The sequence below is a fragment of the Anopheles darlingi genome, chromosome 3 (genome assembly GCF_943734745.1).
Source record: "Anopheles darlingi chromosome 3, idAnoDarlMG_H_01, whole genome shotgun sequence".
Lineage (NCBI taxonomy): Eukaryota > Metazoa > Arthropoda > Insecta > Diptera > Culicidae > Anopheles > Anopheles darlingi.
The window spans coordinates 6,434,006-6,457,430 of NC_064875.1; the positions used below are offsets into that span (position 1 = coordinate 6,434,006).

At 48.2% G+C, this 23,425-nt stretch overlaps 3 protein-coding genes and 1 long non-coding RNA gene across 4 annotated transcripts; 3 read left to right on the plus strand and 1 right to left on the minus strand.

Moving 5' to 3' along the window:
- Positions 1–2,343: 2,343 nt before the first annotated feature.
- On the minus strand, positions 2,344–7,784 carry LOC125954016 (uncharacterized). The gene is made up of 3 exons (XR_007468997.1): positions 5,573–7,784; positions 5,058–5,507; positions 2,344–4,989 (listed from the first exon to the last, which is right to left on the minus strand). It is a non-coding gene; the product is annotated as an uncharacterized LOC125954016 (long non-coding RNA).
- A 513-nt stretch (positions 7,785–8,297) lies between these two features.
- LOC125953955 (proton-associated sugar transporter A-like) lies at positions 8,298–13,126 on the plus strand. Its single transcript, XM_049683849.1, has 5 exons — positions 8,298–8,754; positions 8,855–9,117; positions 11,258–11,503; positions 11,567–12,462; positions 12,538–13,126. The coding sequence occupies exons 1-5, from the start codon at positions 8,438–8,440 to the stop codon at positions 12,760–12,762; spliced, it is 1,947 nt and encodes a 648-aa protein (XP_049539806.1). The 5' UTR covers positions 8,298–8,437; the 3' UTR covers positions 12,763–13,126.
- A 2,740-nt stretch (positions 13,127–15,866) lies between these two features.
- LOC125953965 (proton-associated sugar transporter A-like) lies at positions 15,867–19,997 on the plus strand. The gene is made up of 6 exons (XM_049683863.1): positions 15,867–16,672; positions 18,159–18,610; positions 18,701–19,352; positions 19,431–19,605; positions 19,688–19,783; positions 19,860–19,997. Exons 1-6 carry the CDS (start codon positions 16,476–16,478, stop codon positions 19,989–19,991), a joined length of 1,704 nt encoding a protein of 567 aa, XP_049539820.1. The 5' UTR covers positions 15,867–16,475; the 3' UTR covers positions 19,992–19,997.
- Positions 19,998–21,356: 1,359 nt separating this feature from the next.
- Positions 21,357–23,282, plus strand: LOC125953975 (proton-associated sugar transporter A-like). The gene is made up of 5 exons (XM_049683877.1): positions 21,357–21,478; positions 21,543–22,464; positions 22,562–22,867; positions 22,930–23,025; positions 23,101–23,282. Exons 1-5 carry the CDS (start codon positions 21,357–21,359, stop codon positions 23,230–23,232), a joined length of 1,578 nt encoding a protein of 525 aa, XP_049539834.1. The 3' UTR covers positions 23,233–23,282.
- Positions 23,283–23,425: the final 143 nt, after the last annotated feature.

Below are 23,425 nucleotides of genomic sequence, written 5' to 3' on the forward strand. Positions count from 1 at the left end.
GCCGACGATGAAACAATTTCATGCGTCCCGGGGCAACATTAAGTCAGCCTCTATAGCCAAGGGCACCAGTGCGCGCAGCTTTCAAAATGAATGCAAAACTTTGAACATTTGGGAAAAAGGGGGAAAGGGTGAATGAATAGATTAAGCATCCTGTTCTGATGAAGCAACATTCGGGGAAGTTCTACGAGTTATGCGAATATTAAATCCATACTCACTGATCGAAGTTGAAGTGACACGCCAGGCAATATGGAGCCGAGCTGCTGTACAGCTGAAGCCCACATTTGAAGTGGCATTAGCGCATCACCGGCTAGCGACAAGCGCCTTCAATGAACTGGAACAGCTAGAGTAGCTTCGCGATACACCCCCCCAAGATCGCTCCAAGGTACTCGAGAAGGTACTTTACCTTGCTGAGTCGCGTCGGATTTGTAATTTGAGATTTGTAGCATTCCTTCTAATAACATTCTCCATTTGCGGAGGCAAGGCAAGGAAGCGGTTTGATATTTCCGAGTGGCATTTCGAAGATCGGGAGCCAACTAGCCGGAATGCTTGGACGTTATCAGTTCATTAGAGGTTTCGACCACACTGCCAGACGCGTAATTTGTGCTGTCTGGCCGGCTGGTCGGAAAAACATGCTCACGACAAGGAAACATCAAACGGAGGGATTCTCGGTGTAGGGTGAGCGTTCGGTTCTCGATCTGGGAATTTAATTGGCAAATCTTTGGCAGTGCCGTTCATCATGTTTCCGAATCACTCTAACCAGAATCAATGTTTGATTAGGGAAAAGGTTATCTGAGCACACACGCACACACACACACAATACACCCTGTCATTCTGGCTCACTGATACCACGCACATGATCTCATCAATGCTATAGTTGGGGTAACGAATTCACTCACTCATTAGCGGCGCTATGTTTGCTGATTGCAGTACAGACACAAAACATGCAAATTAATTAATGGTTTTACGGCACGCAACCCTGACCTAAGGCATTGTTTTAAATTGGCAGCATTCAGCCGGTGGCCGCTGACGTAGCATATCTACCGCGATGGAACATATGTATGCCTTAATCGATTGTTAAGTGAGGAATGTATCTAGAATTGTTGGTCGAATTCTGTTCGATAAATCTGAGAATGCACTCATAGGAGGTGTTGCTATTTTGGAATTAAATCAATGTAGGTGTGCTGTGAGGGGTATACGAAGGATCTGTTGTACTTCTCAACCATACAGTTATGTACAATCGTTTCAATCAATAAAGATCACTCAATACTCACTGAAGAGATTTTCTTTACGAGCCTTAAAGAGGTTAAGTATGAGTTATACCATTTGAAATCCTTCCAAATCTTAATTTACTCCATCGAAACCCGAACCAGCCTATGGGCCTCTACCGCAAGAAGCCGCAAAATTCAACCGAAATTGAAACATTTCCATGACATCTTTATTAAGGTGTATGTGTGTGTGTGCGAGAGGAAAGCCCACGCCGCACCAGCTCACCCGAACACCGTGCAGTTTCTTATCGTCAGCCGTCCACCAGCAGCGAAGGGTTGCCATAACATTGCTACAGTTATTGGTCGTAAAGCTGGGAACGATAATGTCAACCGTTCGAGTGTTAATGTTGACGGGGGAGTAATGCGGTTGTAAGTCAGACCAAGGAGGGGCTGAAGTCGTAATGGCGACAAACGGTAGCTGCGGTATCCATTGAACATCATCTAGCTGAGGCGGGACAAGGACGCTCGCAGAAGTCAACAACCACCAATTTGTTGAACACCCACAGCGGAAAACTTTATAGTTTGGAGGGATTTGCTGTGCCGTAGCCTCGTTGCGGCATCACTTTCAATGGGAAATGGAGCTTGTTGCAAGTTGAACTATTTCAAATGTTTCTTTATGACGGTAGTGAATCGGTAATGGAGAAACTGTCTGAGGGTTTTTTTTTAATAGAGGTACCTTTAAGCTGTTGGATTATGTGGCTAGCGGGGTAAATCGGTCTAGGGTTTCCGACCTACCTTGAATCGTTCTCGATGATATGGCATTGATTGATAAACTAGACAGAATTGATTGCTATAGATGAACGTAAAATGGTTATCATACATTCGACACAACTTAAATAGACTTGTTACAACCTGCATTTAGCATATATTTTCAAGTGACAATGACTCAATCTAACTAATCAACCAAATTGGAGTCGTATCAAATGAGGGAGATGCAATTAACAGAAAAACTGAGAATCACTTTGTGAAAAAAAGTTGTCCATCAAATCGTACCTTCGTAGTAGGCATAGGTCACATAGTCAATCAACAAAGTTTTGTACTACAACTCTCTCTCACGAGAGCGTCACATTTAAACCATATCGTCTTGATTCGTTTTATTTCTGATGTCCAAATCAAACAAGAAAGAACGTGCATCATGTCAAGTGAGTAATTCCAACAACTATAAGCTGCTAGGTTCACGAACAGACTGTGTGCTCGTACACAGGAACTCCAACGAGGAAGAGTAAAAACGTGCAGTTAACGGTGCCTGTCAGAGTACGCTATGAAGTCATCAACATAGTGTCCGTTGGTTTCGGAAGCTAATGGACGTTTACATCGACCAGGTCCAGCAGTAACGTTATAATGTCTAGCCAAGCGTTCTCCTACACTCTCGAAACAACGAGCAACTGATAACAGTATCAGCGTGGTCCTTTTTTGCCAGTTAATTCTTCAGACAACCAGTAACGAGACAGTGGGCCATTCCGGATGTGTGGAAGACGGCTGAACACGAGCGAGATCAATTACATAGATCAGCTATACCACGGGCACGCAGAGCCATTAGTTGGTCTGTTACACATTCGGTCAACGGGATGATCAGTGACACAGTTGGTTGGTCGCGATTAGAACTCTGTCCCGAGAAGCGATGGGACATTGACATCGGGTTGTTGTCGCTTTAGAGTTTAGTATATTGCAGTCATTCTTCACGAGAATACGATCGTTACGTGTTTCCAGCGGCAAGCAACGGATTCAATGCTCTACCATGTCTGGTTATGGTAGCCGAAACCTGAAACGAACGAACAGCAAGCGGATCCACTAATAAATGCTCACCATTACTCTATTCTTTACAGAACAAATTCCTGCATCGTCCAGCCAAAGGTCAGCACCACAAGCGTGCACCAGCAGCAGCAGTAGAGGCCTTACGCCGGGAAAACAGTTTCAGACCAAGGGACAGAACAGCCTCACAATGGTTGCCGGTGGTGGTACGAATTTCCATTCGGACTTTATCAATGATCCGGTGGTACAGGAGATGCGCCGCGTCCGGGAGGAGAACGCACGACGCCAAAAACAAGACTATTCTCACGTGTTTCGGTATGTTGCTATTTTTGTCGGGTTCCAGTTCCCCTCTCGCTGTAACCGGGGTGCTTTACCTTTCCACCTTGCAGGAGAAAAACACGCTTTGACTTTATTCGAATCTCAGCCGTCATTATGGGCATGGAGTTTGTGTACTCGGCCGAAACCGCCTTCGTCTCACCAATTCTACTGGGCATCGGCATCGAACACCATCTGATGACGATGGTTTGGGGCATCTCACCGCTGATAGGATTCTTCATGTCGCCCGTTATCGGTTCGGTTAGTGATCGCTGCCGGTCGCGCTTTGGCCGTCGCCGACCGGTCTTGCTGGCACTCGGTATTGGTCTAATCATCGGTTGTCTACTGGTGCCGTTCGGGAAAAACATAGGCTCCTGGTTCGGTGATCTCGGTGAGCTGGGACCCGTCGATCCACTGACGCTTCTCGAACCGTCAACGGCTCTGTTGGTGGATTTGAATGGTACAGCAGCGACGGATGCCCTCCGTGCGTACAATTTCTATCGTATCGACGAAGAAATTGCGGAGCATCGGGTCGATTATCGGTGGGCGATCGTGATCACCATCATCGGTACGATCTTGATGGACTTTAATGCGGATAACTGTATGACACCATCGAGAGCCTATCTGCTGGATGTTTGTGTACCTGGTAAGTAGCGATTAGGTTTGCAACTTCGCGACGGAGAACATTCATTAATGAATTCCTTACACCCTTTTACAGAGGATCACGGAAGGGCGTGCAGTACCTTCTCGATTTTGGCCGGATTGGGTGGCTCGATTGGATATGCAATGGGTGGCATCAACTGGGATGAAACCTCGTTCGGGGAGTTTCTCGGTGGTAGCATCAAGACGGTGTTCACGCTGGTCGTGATTATCTTCGCCATCTGTCTGATTGTTTCGATGACGAGCTTCCGAGAGATTCCATTGGAACTGCTTGAGGCCGATGAGCTGCTGCGTCCGATGACGGAGGCTACGATCAAGAAGGAGAAGGCACGCCGCGACCAACAGATCTTCACCATTAAGGACGTGAGCAAAACGCTGACGGCGCAGCTGCAAGCGATCCAATCGCCCGACCATGCGGTACCGCAGAAGATCAACAACGCGCTGGTAGATGCCGAGCAACCGCCACCGGTGGACGGTGCGCTAGAAGAGGAGGAAGAGGAAGAATCGATGAACATGAGCCCGAAAGATTTCATCAAAAGTATCGTCATGATGCCCAAGTCGATCGCCATTCTGTGTCTGACGAACCTGTTCTGCTGGATGAGTCATCTCAGCTACGCGCTCTACTTTACCGATTTTGTCGGCGAGGAGGTGTTTGGTGGCAATCCGGCTGCCCCGAACGCTTCCGCCGACTATCAGCTGTTCCTCGAGGGTGTCCGGTATGGGTGCTTCGGGATGGCGATCTATTCGATCGCCTGCTCGACTTACTCGTTCACGATCGAGAAGCTGATCAAGGTGTTGAAGGCACGGACGGTGTACTGTGGCGGTCTGTTCATCGATGCCATCGGTATGTGCTGTATGGCACTCTTCCCTAACAAGGTAACCGTGTTCGTGCTCAGTGCTACCGGTGGTATGGTGTACGCGCTCCTCTTCACCATGCCCTTCCTCTTGCTCGGCCAGTACCATGCCAAAGGAACTGTAAGTATGCACCGATATGGCACTGGTGGGTGGCATCCTCGTTAATTTTCCTTTTCGGTTTCGTTTATCTACAGTTCAAGGTCAGCAAACCTGGTGTCGAGACGCACGAACGAAAACGAGGACTGGCCACGGACATAGCGGTCGTCGGTGGTATGATCTTCGTCGCCCAGATCATCGTCGCCCTCGGGATGGGATCGCTTATTACCGCCTTCGGTACGACCTCAGTGGTCGTCTTCAGTGCTAGCATTTGCAGTGCGCTGGCAGGGCTGTGCGCCACACAGATTGTCTATATGGACCTCTAGGAGGTGAAGTGACTCTTGTGATACGTTTTAGCTGCCCTACTTTTCCCCACGCGGCAAAATTGCGCGTAGCTGCCAGTATCACCGATGCGAGACGGTAGATAAGACGTCTCGCTTCGCGACTCGCTACTTCTGGTTTTAAGGTCATCAGGGGAAGAGTAAATCCCCACGGGTGCTTAGCTTCCGTTCCTGATAGAATGATTTAACGTTATTTATTAACATGCTACGTGCCAGAGATGCTCTAGAAATAAAACGAATCAGATTATTGTGTTTATATGAATGAGTAGTAAGACGTTGAATAGTTACCTTTCTTTCGATATTGGGCTGGCAGTCTTTGGCTGGCTGGAGTATTGTATGCATAGCATAATTTAGTTTCCGCGTTTTTTTAATTTGAATGCTTTTCGCACAAAGATGGCGAGAGATGGTTTTTGACAAAAGGGTTAAGATAACTCTTTCAGTGTCTCTTGCTTTCAACTAGCATGATTGCATAACATGTTTTTCATCAAATTTTGAGCGAGACATGATCATTTCTGACAAATGAAAATGCTCGTTACGAAAAAAAAGAATCGTGACTCTGATAAAGTTCTCGTGTTACTGTATCATCAAACAGGCTTTCGTTTCCATCAAATTTTAGGTTCTAAGTGCCCTCCATTATGGTTTCTACTAATTTAATGCACCACTCGTTGCAAAAATGGATATTATTTCATTAGATTATTAGATTCATAAGATTCATCTCCGTTAAGTCTTTTTTTAATTTACAATCTTAACATTTTAAACCATATTGTTTATATGTTCACCATTTGGGAAAAATGTGAAAAATACGAATAAAAGTTAGAATAAAATCGAACAACTCCGTTAATATTTTGTTGAAAAGTCCGGTGATCAGCATTAAAAACACGATACAAGACAAAAGCTTTATTTTCCGTCGATCTCGCAGATATCATGAAACCTACTGTTCTTTGCTAAACTGATGAGTACGTGATAGAAAATAAAATGGTTGGAGAATGTGTGAGTTCACTACTTCAATTGAATATAGCATACATTAACTTATGCAGCAAAATAAGTTAATGTTTTCGATCAACTGCCACTAGCAACGCTGAATGCTGAATTGTGATTATTTGACTCCAAACAAAAGCAGTATGCATTTAACCCAACGAGTACTAGACGAGTCTAATTCTACTGCAAATATACGGTGTCAGCGATGCCCGTGTTAAATGCACCTCAAACAGCCGGAATCCCTCGTGTAAAAGTCACATTAATCGCGTTGCAACAATACTAAACCGGTCTGTGGGCACCGTCTCGACCGGTGTTATCATCAACCGAGACCCGGATCTCGCAACTAGGAAACCCAACGGCCTTATCTTGCTGTTATCTAGAACAGGAAATATCTACACTGTACGCTGCTGTATATCAAATTCGAATCTGTCGTGATGCTGCTAGCGCTGCCACATGTTCGATAGAGTGTGTTATGATGAAATCTTACACAGCAGGTAAGTTCGGCCTAAATTCAAATCTCGAAAGCATCTTTACAGCTACAGACAGTGCTCTGTTAAATTCAACGGAACTTCGAATAAAATATTGAACACAAACCAACTTGGAGTAGAGACTGTGCTTTCATTGTGGCGCAAAAGTTTGCAGAACAGGATGCATATGTAAATTTTATGAATCTTTCTATCTAGAAAAACTAAATTCTATGATAATCGAGAATGAAGAAATTCAATTCAATTCTACTGTAACGGATATTTGTCGAAATCCTGCATGAATATTCAACTCAATTTTGAATGCAACTCACCAGTGCAATGAGATAGCAAACTGGAACTAATCGAGGAAACGGTCTTTTCTCAAAATTCATTTACAAATTCTGATACCTTGATTCGTTTAGTAAAAGACCAATCGTTCATCTGGCGTCTTGTTGAAGACGCTATCAATTCACATTTGACTGACTCCAATACAACTAAGTGCACAATCTTGCCCCGCTCTACGCTGTAATGGCGTAGATACCGTGACTGGCTCGCGCTCCTTATCGATTGCCGTTTAGAGCTGGAGGATAAAAATAAACGATCCAACGGAAAGGGAAAACGGAAGCACCTACAATCAATCTGTCGCTCTATATCCCAGTGTGATCGACCTATCGGCGCGGTAACGCGGTGTTCTTTGCCCGGCCACGTCACACTCAACGTAGACGCTCGTCCGATCGATCGATAAGCCGTCCTCGGCGCTCGTCCACACCGAAGGCCAAATTGTTACGCCAAATCGCAGTCGCAGTGGTCGACAGCAATAAACACAACACCCAACACAGCACCGAGAGTGACTAAGTGGGCTGTAATCTTGAAACAGCTGCTGCTGGTGGTGTGGCCCACAGCGTATGTGTTTGTCGTGGCGCTGGAATCCGTCTCCTTGTCGGGTCTGTATCGCAAACAAACATCGGTACCCGCGTGAACCCCGTTCGATGGGATTAAGATCTTCACCGGCGTCGGTCGTAGCAGCAGCGGCAGCAGCAGCAGCAGCAGCAGCAGCAGAAGGGTGCAGGAGTACACAAACACACATACACGCACACACACACACATGAACACACAAACCGACGTGGCGTTCGATGAATCAAATTCTAATCAACGGCACCACCGACAACTCGACACCCACATGGCGGTGGTGAGGTGCTGCAGCAGCAACAGCCTCACGGTAGTGCACAGCCGTCCGTCGATCGAGTGCCTCGTGTGCAGATTTTTGGGGCCCGGGCACACGGACCTATCCAGTTTTTCAGCGTTAACTCCAAAAAAAACCCCAAGCAACGCCCTCCACTCCAAAGCACGATCGGTGCGTGATGCGCAAGTTAAGGACCGCGACGACCATCACCCACGTTTTATCAGCAAGTGCGAGTGCGAGTGACGTGCGAGCTGCAAAGTGCCGGGGGTTGGTGACGAAGTGGTGGTTGTTGTGTGACGTAACATCGGGCCAGGGTGGTGGTGGTGCGCGGTGCGGGGTGCAATTTACATAAACCACGGCACGGTCCCGAGTGCCTTTTGATTTGACTTCTCTCCACAAACACGTGTGGACCTCGCGCAGCAATAACATTCTAACATCCCTCAGCAGCGCCTCTCGTCGACTCTCTATCTCCCGCCCTCCGGGAGTACAGAGGCACGGGGCAGGCCCGGCCCGGCCCGTGGTCCAGTCATGAGGCGCGAGATAAAGAGCATTTACAACAGGCTCGCGTCCGTCGCGATCAGTGTCATCGCGGCACTGAGCGCATCCAGACCGGCTCGTGCATTCCGGGGCAGCTTCCAGCGCTTCGGTCGGAAAACTTCGCAGACAACCGCAGAGATGGTCAAGACAGGACCGGGTGGTGGTCCGGCAGCGGCCGGTCCCCGCCGGGTTGCACTCGAACGTAAACCGACCATCAGCGGCAGTGATCCGCTGGCCAAGGAGTTGCGGCGCGTACGCGAACAGAACGCACGTCAGCAACACCAGCACGATTACTCGCACGTTTTCAGGTAGGTTTGGATCGATCGATGTGGCCACCGGCACAGGTGAAAGTGTAAGTGCGAGTCTACATTACCCAGTTTTCCACACCACCGATCGATCGATCGATAGGAAAAAATCTCGGTTCGACTTTGTGCGGCTGTCGTTCGTTATCATGGGCATCGAGATTGTGTACTCAGCTGAGACGGCCTTCGTGACACCGATTCTGCTGAGTATCGGCATCGAGCACCATCTGATGACGATGGTTTGGGGCTGTTCGCCCCTGATCGGTCTGCTGGTATCACCGGTGCTCGGTTCGTTCAGTGATCACTGCCGGTCACGCTTTGGCCGCCGGCGGCCACTCCTACTAGCCCTCGGCACTGGCCTTGTACTCGGTGAGTAGCATCAACAGAGTGACCCGATGGGATGGGATCTGATCAGAGTTAGTCTTGTAGTACTCGCTAGCGTCCGGTCCGCAGCAAAACCGCAGCGAAGTGATAGAGTAAGCGCGTCCGCGAGCAAACAAAGACTAATTGATTGCCGTGGCACGATCCGTTAGTGTACCAGCGTGTGTGTGTGTGCGTGCGTGTGCATCTCGGTGTGGTGTGTGCGGCGCGTGTAGTAGGCGCCGGTCACTGGACGGTCACCGTTTCCATCGCGATCCTTAGCAACCAACGTCCGGCTGAAAGTGTACAACATCACAATGTTTCTTGGATAAACAACTGGAATCGCCCTTTCTAAACTGCAATATAGCGGGGCTCAGGGCGTACGGCGATAGCGGTTGTGTACTCTCGGCTAGGAGCGTTGGTCCTACATCTAATCTAAATCGCTCGTCAGCTTACCACCGATATACGTTTTGTGCAATCAGCCTCCATACCTTTCTTCATTTTCATGAACAATTTAGTTCCGATATGGTTGCTTTGGTGGAACCAAAAACTTGCTTATCAGACGCAGCACCAGACTGCTTTCCTCGTGTAGTTATAAAGTGTTCCGCCAAGGTCATGTTTCTTTCATGTTGCTGCAGACAACCAAGCGAGGTGTAGAAACCCTAACACTCCTGGAAATGATAGACGGACTTGATCTAGTTAATTGACAGTCGTGTCTACATTGAAATTGACATTCTTTCTACAAATACTCGCCATCCTTTTGTAACCATAGCCTATGTGCAGTGAGGTCCTATTTTGAAACATTTTACGTAAAACTGTTCAGTTGGCAAAGATGATTTTTGTAGTGCACTATCTACGTTATGACAGAAAACGAACTTTTGTGACAACCCAAACGCACATTCGTCACGCAGCACACGGTCCCTGGCAGCGTGGCGTCGCTATCGTAAAACCGGCCACTCAGCTTCTTGGCGTGCGCTTGTCGTGCTTGGCGGTGGGGAGAGTGGTATCGCGGTGGCGCCTGTTTGTATACAAACGCCACCCAGCTAACGCTAACCGATTACCAAATCTACGAGAACCGCACCGCACGCACACCGACGCTGGAACGCAAACCAACGGGCGCCAGTCACGGCAGACGGTGTTGGACCACGTGCGTTGACGGAAGTCATAATCCGGGCGCGCACCAGTCGTAACATTCATGTCACGATAAGGGGCGCCCTCTTCCCATTGCGCGGCGTTTGTGAGTAGCGTTCGTGATAAGCGGGCGAAGCTTAGATAAATTACTTTAAAAGTGATGCACTTGGCGTCGAATTTCAATTAAACCGATCATACAGACCGCGGGCCCGTTGTGTCGATGGCGGTTATCGCGGTTACGGCTCGCGATCATCGCGAGCCCCGTGTGCTGACCTTATCACCAGTGGTCGCCAACAACTAGGGAATGACATAAGCTCGCTTGTCCAGCAGCGTCCACGCTAAGAGGCCCGGGATGCAAATTGCTCTTATCTCGTGGATGGGGTTTTGTTTTGTTTTTTCGAATCGATTTGTTTTTGTTTCGCTTGCCGGCTCGTCATCATCATCATCATCATCATCATCATCATAAGCATCAACGTGCATAATGTTCGCGTGGTTCATTGGTTGTTGGTGATCGATGACATTGAGGGATGACATTATTCCACGAATCGCGAATCCGGTGTGGTTCCGAATTCCCGGGTACATTGATGCAACCCCGAAGTGATAGGACGCGCGTGCCTTTTATGTTGAACCCAGGGTGATGACCTCAGCTAATCGTGTTGGTAGTAATGGTTGACGCTGCAAGAAGGAATTTGTCTCTAATCAATTTCGAATTTCGAGTGATGATTATCCGGGGATTATGCATTAAATTAGTATGAATTACGGTTACCAAGCAGTTTTTCTTTTTGGCGAATTTTTTTCCTTCTTCTTTTTAAAAACAATAAAATTTAGCTTCTTTATTCAGAAGTAATAGTAACATGTGTTTATCGTAAATGGAAACAAACAAAAATAATGTTTAAAATGACGAAAAAAGGGTTTATAATTACTGTAGGAATTATGCATTTAGCTTAAACGGTTACATTTATCCCAAAGGTTCTATATATGAAAAGTCCATTATACATTTTAATTTTCTTTATTCTAGGATGTCTGCTACTGCCATTCGGTGAAACAATTGGGCAGTGGCTCGGCGATGTAGGAGAACCAGTGGAACCAGTCATCAACAACACGATCACCATCGATGCACTCAACCAAGAACCTGTTGCTAGTAGTAGCGATCATTTCCAGTGGGCAATACTGCTGACCATCCTGGGAACCATCATGCTAGACTTTTGCGCCGATTCGTCACAGGCTCCCTCGATGGCATACCTGCTCGATGTCAGTTTACCCGGTAGGTGTCGATCCCGTGATGCTATGATGAATGTTCTAACCATGCACCTTTCTTCAATTGCAGAGGACCACGGACAGGCCTGTAGTACGTATTCGCTGTTGTCGGGAGTGGGTGGTTCCATTGGATATCTGATTGGAGCGATCGATTGGGATGAGACGGCGCTGGGTGATCTGCTCGGTGGTAACATCAACACCGTCTTCATCCTCGTGACGCTGATCTTCATCTTCTGTCTGATCGTAACCGTGAGCAGCTTTCGAGAGATTCCACTGCCGCTGATGGAACGCGACGAACTGCTGCAACCCTTGACCGAGCGCATGATAACGGAGGAACGCCAGAGCAACACCTCGCTGCAGCTAACGCCCGTCAAAGATCTAGCCGATGCGCTCGTCCTTCAGCTAGAAACCGAATTCGATCATGCACCAGGAGCGCACGAAGGCAAAAATGGTTTTGCGTTAGACAAACAACCGCTACTGGAACGGACCGTGGAGTGTAGAAGTCCGAGCAGAAAGGTGGGCTTCCTGCAGCGTCCGCGCATACCGGCGGCCCTCGGTATACTGTGCGTCACGAATCTGTTCTGCTGGATGAGCCACATCAGCTACTCGCTGTACTTTACCGACTTTGTCGGCGAGAAGGTGTTCGGTGGTGATCCGATGGCCCATTCGGACTCGGACGAGTACGCCCTGTACATCGAGGGTGTCCGGTATGGGTGCTTCGGGATGGCGATCTACTCGATCGCTTGCTCGACCTACTCCTACACGATCGAGCGACTCATTCGGGTCGTGAGAGCACGCAAAATTTACACCGGTGGCCTGCTGATCGATTGTGTCGGTATGCTGTGTATGGCCACCTTTCCCAACAAGATCACGGTGTACGTGTTCAGTGTGACCGGTGGCATCGTTGGGGCACTGCTCTTCACGATGCCGTACATAATTTTGGCCAAATATCATGCCAAAGGGCTGGTGAGTACTGTCTACCTCGTTAACTTTCCGTTCCGTTTGCTACGCCTCGTAACGTTTTCGTTTCGATCTTTGCAGCTGGAAGCGAGCAGCGACACGAATGCCACTCAGCCACGGCGCGGCCTAGCGTCGGACATCTCAATCATCGGCAGCATGCTGTTCGTGGCGCAGATCATACTGTCCGTGACGACAGGACCGTTGGTCGCCTGGACCGGTACGACCGCCTCCGTCATCTATACGGCCTCGGTCTGCAGTCTACTGGCGGCCGCCTGTGCCACCCGGATCCAGTATCTGGATCTCTAGCCTCTAGTTATCGGTAACAGCACACCAATCTCGCGTGCGCATCTACGTTGCTCAATGTGATACAATGAAGCATTGCCGTACTGACTGTTTGGTTTGGCGTTGCGCTTCCGCGTGAGCAATGGCCAAAGTACGACAAGCACGACGCTGGTTGTGGTGTCATATCTCTCAGCTGTACAAAAAAGGGGATCTGTTCACGCAATGGGGAAAATAGCGCTTTAAGCTCCGCTCCTAGCTAGGGATGGATCGGAGCGTTCAGGGCAGTTTTCGTTGATTTTTCTGGATGAGACAGGAAGCTGCTGTTGTTAAATAACTTAAATATTGAATTATTTTTTAAAAATATTATAATAAAGCAGGTTAAAACATGGCTCGAAAGTGCCAGAACGTGTCACTGATTGTAAAAAAAATCGTTAAAAGGAAGGTTTCGGATCCCAACAAAGTGCAATACGACACTTTGACCTGCAGCAAGTGTGCTGCGATGGCGAAATCGAACGCTACCGAAGACAGACAGCCGAAGGAGATAATCTTTACACGACGCAATGGCGCATGCATTCCCCGCGAGCGAACCACGAGGACCTTGGACTAGCTTTGGACGATTATCGTGCGCTGACCGGAGCCCGAGGCATTGTAAAGTGCGTCGTTGACAAACATTCTAGTCGAATCATGCACCAACAGGTATAGGATACAAGCCAGCGGTTTGCTAGAAAGCTTACTGGAACCCTCCCCCCGATAGGACCCGTTATAACGGTCCAATAAACGATCTCGATCTGCCATATCCCGGCCCGGCTATCCTTAACCCTGCCGTAAAAGCAACGACACATGTGGACACTGATTGGCGGCCAGGCAATCGATTGTTTTCAGGCCGCAATTCCGGGGTGCAATTCGCAAACACGGCACTCTGAGGTAATCAAAAATTTCGCCAAAATCAATCAACTGGCCCGTGCTGACGTAGACGATAAGGAAGAAGGTGTTGCGATGGTTTATGGGTCTTCTCTCGCTTTATTATTCCTGGTTGCAATCAAACGGTGCTGTACCGGATACCGATACTTAGGTACGACGAGTTTAGTACAGGTGATTTCTTCTCACGATTTAGTACATACACTATCTCTGTGTATATGATCGACAATTAATGCTTTGCTGTGACACTCTTTGTGACATCGTGGTAATCCCTGGATCGTTAGCAGTACTATTGGGGACATCCATATCCCCAAAATCCCCTGCTGATAAAAAACAAACGGTTTGACCTAAAAGCTTTTCTTCCAAACATTAAATGTCATTCAGTTAAAATGATCTACGTCCCCCTGTTCCCTAATGGAATAAAATGATTGAAAGCGTTTAAAAGATACAAAAAACAAACAAAAATCAACGTTCGCTTAATGGTGGTTTGCAAATGAGCGGGCTTTGTTGCTAGTTGCCATGTTCGCGACCTGTCATTAAATTCATCCAAGCGACCGCAACACGACGCCAACGGTTACTGCGAAATTACCGCGATCTGAAACTGAGGCAGGGTGGTCAGCGTGTTTTTTTTCTTCTCCATCATCCCTTCATTAGTCCGTTCTCTGTCTCTCTCTATCTTCCGTTCTCGTTAGTTTTAGAACCACCGCTGATGAAGCGGTTTCGCAAACCGAAGCCCAATCAACAGCTAACGTGTTTGGTGGTTTGCTTGGCGCTATGTGACCTTCCTGGTGTGTACCAGACATCACTAGGTTGGTTACCTACGACATACACGTAAACCTGCTAGACATCCGCTTGTTTGTGGTTGATGAATCATGCGTGGCGTCGTGCTATAGATGCATAATTAAAAAAAGCGTACCCTATACCGTGGCCATAAGCGAGCATGATTTGAAACTATGTTTTGGCGGGACACCCGCAGAATCGATTGGGAAGGATATGCACCGGAGCGAGAGAAGTCGTAACGAGCGTCGAAAAATGAAAGCAAAATGATCCATCAACCTACCAAACCGGCTCATGGAATTGGTATTGAAGTAGCGGCTTTTTGAGAGGCGGTTCGAAGGAATTTAAAGTGTTCTGCTTTAAGGTTCCAATAGAACACTTCTATTCGTGTTCACTGGCATGCTGTGCAATGATGTTGTCAGTCGTCGACGGCTATATTGCGATCTGTCCAATCAAATTCATCAACTGATCAATCGTCGACCAATTACACACACTTTGTGGCCTGACGCATGAGTTCAAAGAGATTTATTTTCGTTAAAAAGGCATTTCACAATCAATATGCTCCCGGGCGCTCCATGAATAACCTGTTCATGATTTCTGATGAATCGAAAAAAAGCGTTGCAACTGGAGCGATCCCTTTTTCAAGTGAAATCAAGGGAAGATTGCACCAATGGGAAATCCATCACTAATTGCACATTTTTCCAACAACATTCCTATCAAGCTTTCACGGACCACGCAGGGATGTTCTATACCGCAGCAATAATTGATTTCACTGAACATTCGCTTTATGGTGTTCACAGAACCGCAACGGAACGGACTCGAACGCATACCGGCAAACGCAACGTTCCTCTGTCATCATGCCCCCAAACCGTGCCATTCAGATCAAAACCATCGTGACATTGCGGATTATCATTACACCGGGGCTTCTCATAACCTCGAGCTGGAGCTGGTTGTCTCCGAAAAGGGGACTCACGATGGCGAATAATTCACCACAACACACACACAGACACACAGACAGCCTAGACACAGAGAACGTAAAGTCATAAATTAGAGCTGTATCCCAATTACCCGACAGGATAATAAAATGCTATGACGGAATACCGTGAAAAGGGGGGAGGGGCATTGGGGTGATCGTAAACCATTAACGCGCCCTTATCAGCCCCGTGCTCCATCCCGCGAACCCCTCGGGGTACAATACTTTCTTCAAATCGTTCGCCGCTTCCACGGTACCCCCACAAGGACGTTCGTCGTCGGATTCGTGGAGCGGACACGCGTTGACACACGAGCTACGTAGACGGAGAAGCAAAACAAAAAAGCAAAAACAAAAAACGCGCCACAACACCTGCGGCGAACAGCACGCCGGTATAAAAAGGGTGATCGCGGCCGGCGCCACGGTTTAGTAACGCGCGAGAACCATCACCGATCGGCACGTTGGCAGGTCTACTCGGCAGGCCGGTCAGACAGGACAAGCGACGTGTGGTGCAGTTCGGTGGTGCCGGATCAGTTCGCTAACGAGCCGGAACCACGAAGTTTAATCAACACAATCTCTCTAGAAATCTAGAATTGTTTCGGTTTTCGATTCTATAGACCCCTCCGGTAAGGTGTCTATCGGGAGTGGATTAGCCGCGAGTGAGTGACTTGTTTGTGTGGGATGTGCGGTGGGATTCTGTTCGTACAGGATCGACGCGTGTTGGATACCAAAACGTTGTGAGAACGGTGACCGCGTTGCGCGGATAACAAGCTAATCGTTCTCTTGATTCGGATACCTTGATACCGCCGGCACCAGCATGTCGCTATCATTTTCCGGTTACCGTACGGCACGCGAACCAACCCGATCCTGATAGTTCGCGGAGTGCTCTGTTCGTGCTGCACTACGTCGTGCCCTTATGTTCTACTCCATACCGTGTACTAGTCATTATCGGTAATCCATTGAAATCGAAGCCAAAGATCGGGCTTATTAAGTCCGGAATTGAGGAATTGTTCGCAGTGCGTGTCGTGGCGATTGAAATTGTGTGCTCATAACCGGAAACTGGTGACACAGGATGGCGGAAGTGATGAGTGAAAAGCGGGAAAGCAACAAGGTCACCGATGCGGTGGACCAGCTGGGGGCCAACAATGGCGGTGAGCACATTGGGAATGGGAACGTCCACCTGTCCGATGAGGAGATTATGGCCGGTATGCTGCAGACTCGGTTTTTGCACGCAAAAAAGCTCGATCCAGATTACTCGCATCTGTTTAGGTGAGTTGGAGCATGATTTTTCGATCGGTGTTTGTTTGCATTGGTGCAGGATCGGCTTGAATAGTGTGTGCTGTTGAGTGCATCAATTAACCAATTAAAATGGGGGAAAACGGATTATAAGTGCGCAACCTCAACTTTACACGCGTACATGTTAGAAAGACATCGGTAGGGGTTTGGTGATTACTAGTAAGGATAAATTATTCGCAAAGTTGTTCGTCCTGACAGACAGTAAATCACAGTTTCAAACAGGAATTCCGATAGTGTCAATCAACATAACTGATGGAACTAGACTCTGTCCTTGGCCTCAACAGCGCACTTGATAGTCTACCGTTACTGCGTTCCCTATGCTAATCCATTTAGTACACCATTTTAGTACAGCCAGTACAGTGAAGGTTCGACCTTCAATGAACCTTATCAATGCCGTAAAATGGCACATTATCCCCTCGCTAGTGCACGCAACAAAAGGTGAAAGAAACTGGATAAGGTGAATGTGTGACACTACCATTCATCACTCTCGCAGACATCAATTGTCTTCTGTGCATCTTCATTTTTTTTTTGTTTTACTACAGGAATAATTAAGGCGAAGGTGATTCGTTAGTGCATTTCCTTTTGCAGGCCCCTGGCGGTGTTTGTAAATCTAAGCGCCTCGACAGGGCAGTTTTAACCCGTACGAGGCGGAACCAATCCGGCCTGGTCTGACGTTAGCCAGCTTTTTTTTCACGGGACTGATACGGTGAAACTGCTGGTCGAAACGGGGTGGCGGGGTCCATAAATCTTCGGACATCTTATCACACCGGCATCGATGAGCCAATGCGCGGGGTTTTTCCTGGACGACACCGTTCGGCATATTGGCAGCCGATTAATGGTGCGCCCCTCTTTTGATCCTTATCGGTTTCGGTTAGTGTCAGATTGTTCCAGGGTTTGCACGTCAAAATTTTCATTGGTGCTCGGTAATCTCTTTCTATTGCAAACGTTTGCAATCTCGTAATCGAGTGAATAGGGGATTTAGTGTCATTTAAACCTAACAATAGGAATTAAAATATAATTAGCTTTCATTCATTAGGGTAATAGATAGCAAAACGTATGATTATGAGTAATGAACTGATAAGAAAAAAGGATTAGGAAAAGATAATGATACTTAATTGCTCATGAAATGTAAGCTTTTCAATTTATGGGTTAATTTTTTATACTATAACGAAGGCTAGCATAAGTAAAACTACTCGAGAAGTTAAAGCTACTTACTGTAAATGTAAAAAAATAGTAAAAATCTTAAAACACAGACAATCCTAATCGGCAACATCTAGCATTTGATTGTTTAAGATGGTATCAATAGCGTTACTTTTAAATGCGCCATTATCTTCTCTTATTAATCGTACTGGAAATCGTTCAATAGCATTAATCTATGTGAAAAATCCTCTCTATTTCTATTGCTTTCTGTTGCTTCCCGTGTTGCGTCTCGGTACAAACAACGGGAACGGCTCATCAGGCACAAAAACGTTTGGCAGCTGGTACGGCTGTCGGCCGTCATCGTCGGCATCGAGTTTCTGTATGCGGCGGAAACGGCTTTCGTTACACCGATCCTGCTCGGTATCGGACTGTCGCACACCTTCATGACAATGATCTGGGCGTTCTCGCCCGTGCTCGGTTTTTTCTGTGCTCCGATGATCGCTTCGCTCAGCGATACGATCCGGTTACGGTGGGGTCGGCGTCGCCCGGTTCTGCTCGCACTCGGCATAGCCATGATGACGGGTTTGTGGATTCTGCCGCACGGTAAAGCGATCGGTGTGTTCTTCGGCGATCCCGACGTACCGGTCGATCAGATGGAGGGCTTCCGGTGGGCCATTCCCGTTACGATCGTCGGTCTGGTGCTGACGGATTTTGACGCCGAAACGAGCAACGGAATTGCCCGAGCTTACTTCATGGACATGTGCACTCCTGGTAGGTTCGGTGGCAGGATCTCACGTGGAAAGTGTGGCCTTTAACCATGGATTCGATTGCTTCTATCTCTCCCTTCTATTACCTTGCTAGACGATCAAGCCCGTGTGCTGACGACGGCCATGTTTATCGGTGGTATCGGCGGTACGGTCGGTTACGTTCTCGGTGCCATCGACTGGAGCCAAGCGAATCTAAACTTTCTGGGCGGCAACGAAGCGACCGTGTTCCTGTTCGTCTTCTGTGTGATGGGCATCGGTCTAACCATTACGGTCACTAGCTACCGTGAAGTACCGTTGCCCCTGCAGGAAACCGATCCGCTCCTGCGGCCAATCACTTCCAGTGCGTTCGAAGCGGAAAAGATGCGCCAACTGGCCGTCTACAGCATCTCGAAGGATGTGATCGATCCGGTGAAAGCACAACCGGAAGCACCACCGATCGGCGACGAGGATGAGAAACCGCTGCAGCTGCGTGACTTCCTGCGGAACATTGTTCGGATGCCACGCAGTCTGTTCATCCTCTACACCACGCAGTTCTTCTCGCAGCTCGGCTATCTCAGCTACTGTCTGTACTTTACGGACTTTGTCGGCTCGGAGGTTTTCGGTGGTGATTCGGCGGCATCATCGGACTCGCCGGAGGGTACCCTGTACGAGGAAGGTGTCCGCTATGGATGCTGGGGAATGGCCGTGTTCGCCGTGTGCAGTGCCTCGTATTCGGCCATCATCGAGCGAATGATTAAGCTATTTGGGTAAATTAAATCGTCGACCAGCTGGAGGTTGCTGTTCTTTTTATTATTAAAGATCATAATCTTCATCCTGGCTTCTAGCGCTCGACCAGTGTACATGGGTGGTCTGTTGCTGTTCAGCTTAGGTATGCTAATGATGGGGCTGTTTAAGGAGAAATTTGTCATCTTCATCGTCTGCCCGACCGTCGGTATAATGTACGCTGGGATGTACTCCATTCCCTATCTGCTGGTCTCGAACTATCACAGCAAAAACTCGGTAAGCAGCGCGCCCTGTGCATCAATCTATTGAATAAATTCTAGCGTTAATGGTTGACGAGTTTCTGTTTTCTATCCAACAGTTTGAAATGAAGGATGGCAAATGTGTGAAGAATACGACCAAACGAGGCTTCGGTGCTGATGTTTCGCTCATGAGCAATATGCTGTTCCTGGCACAGGTCGGTCAAGCGATTACGAGGAACGACTACATGGTTCCTGTTCGATTGCTAATCTTGATCCCTTTCTTGATTGCAGCTCATTATTTCGTTGGCAATCGGAAGTATTATTGATGCGGTCGGGTCGAATGTTGTGGTCATATTCTCCGCCAGCATTTTCTCCCTCATCGCTGCCCTGGTGGCCTCCCAGATCGTCTATATGGGACTGTGATGCGTGTGTGTGCTTTTGTGCTGCAGAAGCGCAACGGTAAACAGACCGACGGGTCGAAAGTGTGGTGCGTCGGAAACGGAAATGTGATAGCTTTTACTAAGCAAAGTATTAAGCAATAAAGTGCCATCGAAAGGCAAGTGATCTGCTCACATTATCTAATAGTACACCGTATTATACACTTAATTAAATGATCTTTCTCTTATAAAGTCTAGTTTTTGTTGCAGATTAGCAATTGAGTGAACTAAAAATACAATCTTATGAAAAACGCATTATAAACCTGAAGCACAATTTGAAAAACTGATTTGAACTTGATAGAGTTTTAACCGGTTACTCGGCACTAATTGACTGCGCGAATGAGCTAATGAAGTGGTAGCGAAGTTGTCGCACGAAGCATGCAAATCGAGCAGCACACCGAAGTAATCGCGCTGCCGCTGTCGGCTAATGACCGGCTTCAGGGCGCTCGCTGGTGATTTACGTTCATAGAGAACCACGCGATTAGTAGGTTGACGTGTCTGCGGCCTTCCGTTTTGAGCAGCGCGCAGTCAGCTGTCGTACGCAGCACCATCAATGCAATTCCAAAACAATCATTTCACAATTGAACAGATCACGACCCGTGCGCGTTGATCGTCAACCAACTTTTACGAAACCATCCCCCCCTTATCAGTTGGTGAAAATTATGCTCCCGCTGCTTATCAGCATTAACATTGCGAAGCATGGGACGTTGGTTAGGTAGCGATTTCTACAGGTCTGAATGAAAAGCGTCAAATTCCTAATACCGGACTTTCAATGAAATGCTAATCCACTGGTTCAAGGCCATGATGTCAAGGTTCAAGGTAAACTTTCAGGTCGATTAATGAATTAACACATTTCGAATTGTGAAAAAATGAAATTCCTTTAAACTGCGTAAAATGTAGACTGAAGTCCATATCTCTCCATTTAGTCATCCTTCAACCCCCGGCCAGATTCATAACATTATTGACCTCTCCGGCTGGCTCCAGTTAATACTTTGTCACTTTGCCTAGGTTTAAATCGTTCAACAATTTCCTTATCAGCTCGGCGTCGACAGACAGTTAGGATGCCGGGGACAAAGAGTTGGCCAAAAAAAAAAACACAATGGGAAGACACTGTCTAAACTGTGTGGCCACAGATTACAGACGCCATCGAAAACGGTCTCGAGCGGATTGCTCACTTCCGTGCTTTAGATTAGCGATCCGATTGCTCGTACGCTCGGGAGCATCCCTATCCGGTCAGACTGCTCATCCCGCAGCTCTCGGCCCCAGTATCAGTTTTGGTTCGTCAGAGTCACGTCGTGATTAGCAAGACGGTAAGACGTGTGGTCCGCGTCGCCCCAACAGTAAGAGGACGATGTACGGAACGTACCACCAGCACGGTCGGCTATCGGAGGAAGAGGTACTGCAGGGCATGCTGAGACAGCGGCACTGGTACGCGAAGCAGGACCCTCACCATGGATACCATCACTCGTTCCGGTGAGTTACCGCGGTGTTGCCAGCCGTAAGATGCCGTAAGAACGCATTTTTTCGTCCGGTGCAGGAGCAAAACTCGCTGGGAGTTGGTCCGGTTGTCGCTGCTGATCGTCGGCATCGAGTGTACGTACGCCACGGAGACCGCCCTCGTCGCACCGATACTGCTCTCGATTGGATTACCGCACACGGTGATGACGATGATCTGGGCGACACCGTCGATCGCCGGTCTACTGTTTGCGCCAGTCATTGCCTCTATCAGCGATAGGCTACGGTCACGCTGGGGACGCCGAAAACCGGTGCTGCTTGTGCTAGGGCTTTCGATGCTGACGGGAATGCTCATCCTACCGCATGGTCGAGCGGTCGGTCGACTGCTCGGCATGACCAGTGTCGAGTGGCTAGCATTAATCACGACGGTTGGGCTGGTGATGTGTGACTTCTCGGCGGAAACCAGCAATGGACTTTGCCGTACGTACGCGATGGAAGTGTGTACGATCCGCGATCAAACCCGGGTGCTCAGTGTCATGGTGTTGACCGGTGGAGTTGGTGCCACGATGGGTGCACTGTTTGGAGCGATCGATTGGAATCGACTCGGTGTGGGCTACTACCTGGGTGGAAGCAATGCGTCCGTGTTTGCGGCCAATTGGATCGTGTTGTTCATCGGGCTGGTCGCGACGTTGAGTAGCTTCGCCGAGATACCGCTACCGGTGCAGGAAGCCGATCCACTGTTGCGTCCGGTGACGCAAAAGATGCTGCAAGATGAGGTGCGAAGGTTGAACGCGAAAGATCCATTATCGTTGAGTGAGTTGGATACCAAGGAGCAACTGGAACCACCGGGAGGGTTCCGCCAGTTTCTGCTCAACCTGGTGCATATGCCACGATCGATGAAGATACTGTGCCTTACGCAGCTTCTCAGCCACATGAGCTACTTGACCTACTGTCTGTATTACACCGACTTTGTCGCATCCACCGTCTTCGAGGGAGACGTTCGAGTAAGTGTATTCGAGCAACCGAAAAGGACCCTGAAGGGTTGGCTTAGGTTCAAGGTGGTCATTCTCTTCCTCTCTGCTTCTCTTTTTATCTGGACAGGCTGGCGATGGATCACCGGCATCGAACCGGTACGAGGATGGGATACGATTCGCCTGCCTTGGGATGGCCTTGTGCTCGTTCACCTCCTCGATGTACTCGACATGCATCGAGCGGCTTATCGAAAGGTTGGGCGCTAGGCCGGTGTACGTCTTTGGGCTGCTCGCGCACAGCTTCGGTATGCTGGCGATGGGACTGTTTCCCCACAAGGCGGTCGTGTTCCTGTGCTGCTCCTTGACGGGTGTAATGTACGCCACCATCTACTCGATCCCGTTTCTGTTGATCTCACACTATCATTCGAAAAACTGTGTAAGTTTGCTGGCGGAAGGACGTGCTCATGATGTCCTCGGATTGAATGATTTTCTTTCCAGTTTAGCGAGGTGGATGGCCGGTTCGTGGAAAGTGTCGAGAAGCGTGGCTTCGGCGTGGATGTCTCTATGATGAGCAGTATGTTGTGTCTCGCCCAGGTTCGTATCGCGTTTGATGTGTTGTGCGTAGTAGTGCCTCTTAGCATAATTTGTCTCATGCTTTAATCGTTTCAGCTCGTGGTTTCCCTTTCGATGGGTGCAGTCGTCGATGCTATTGGATCACCGTTGATTATTACGTTCATCTCCTGCGGTTTCATGATTTGTGCATCCGTATCGGCGACAGCAGTACTGTACATGGGGCTGTAATCGAAACCAATGACCGCTTCAGAACATCTGAGAAGCATTGCGCTACATCAACTGAGTGAAATGAAGCGATTAAGCGAATCGAAGGATTGTTGCGCTTGTAAGACATGTTGAAGCGCAATTAGCACAATTGAATCTAGTTTTTAATTACAAAATAAATCAATAATTATCACCTCATCTATCTCCAAGCGTTTCT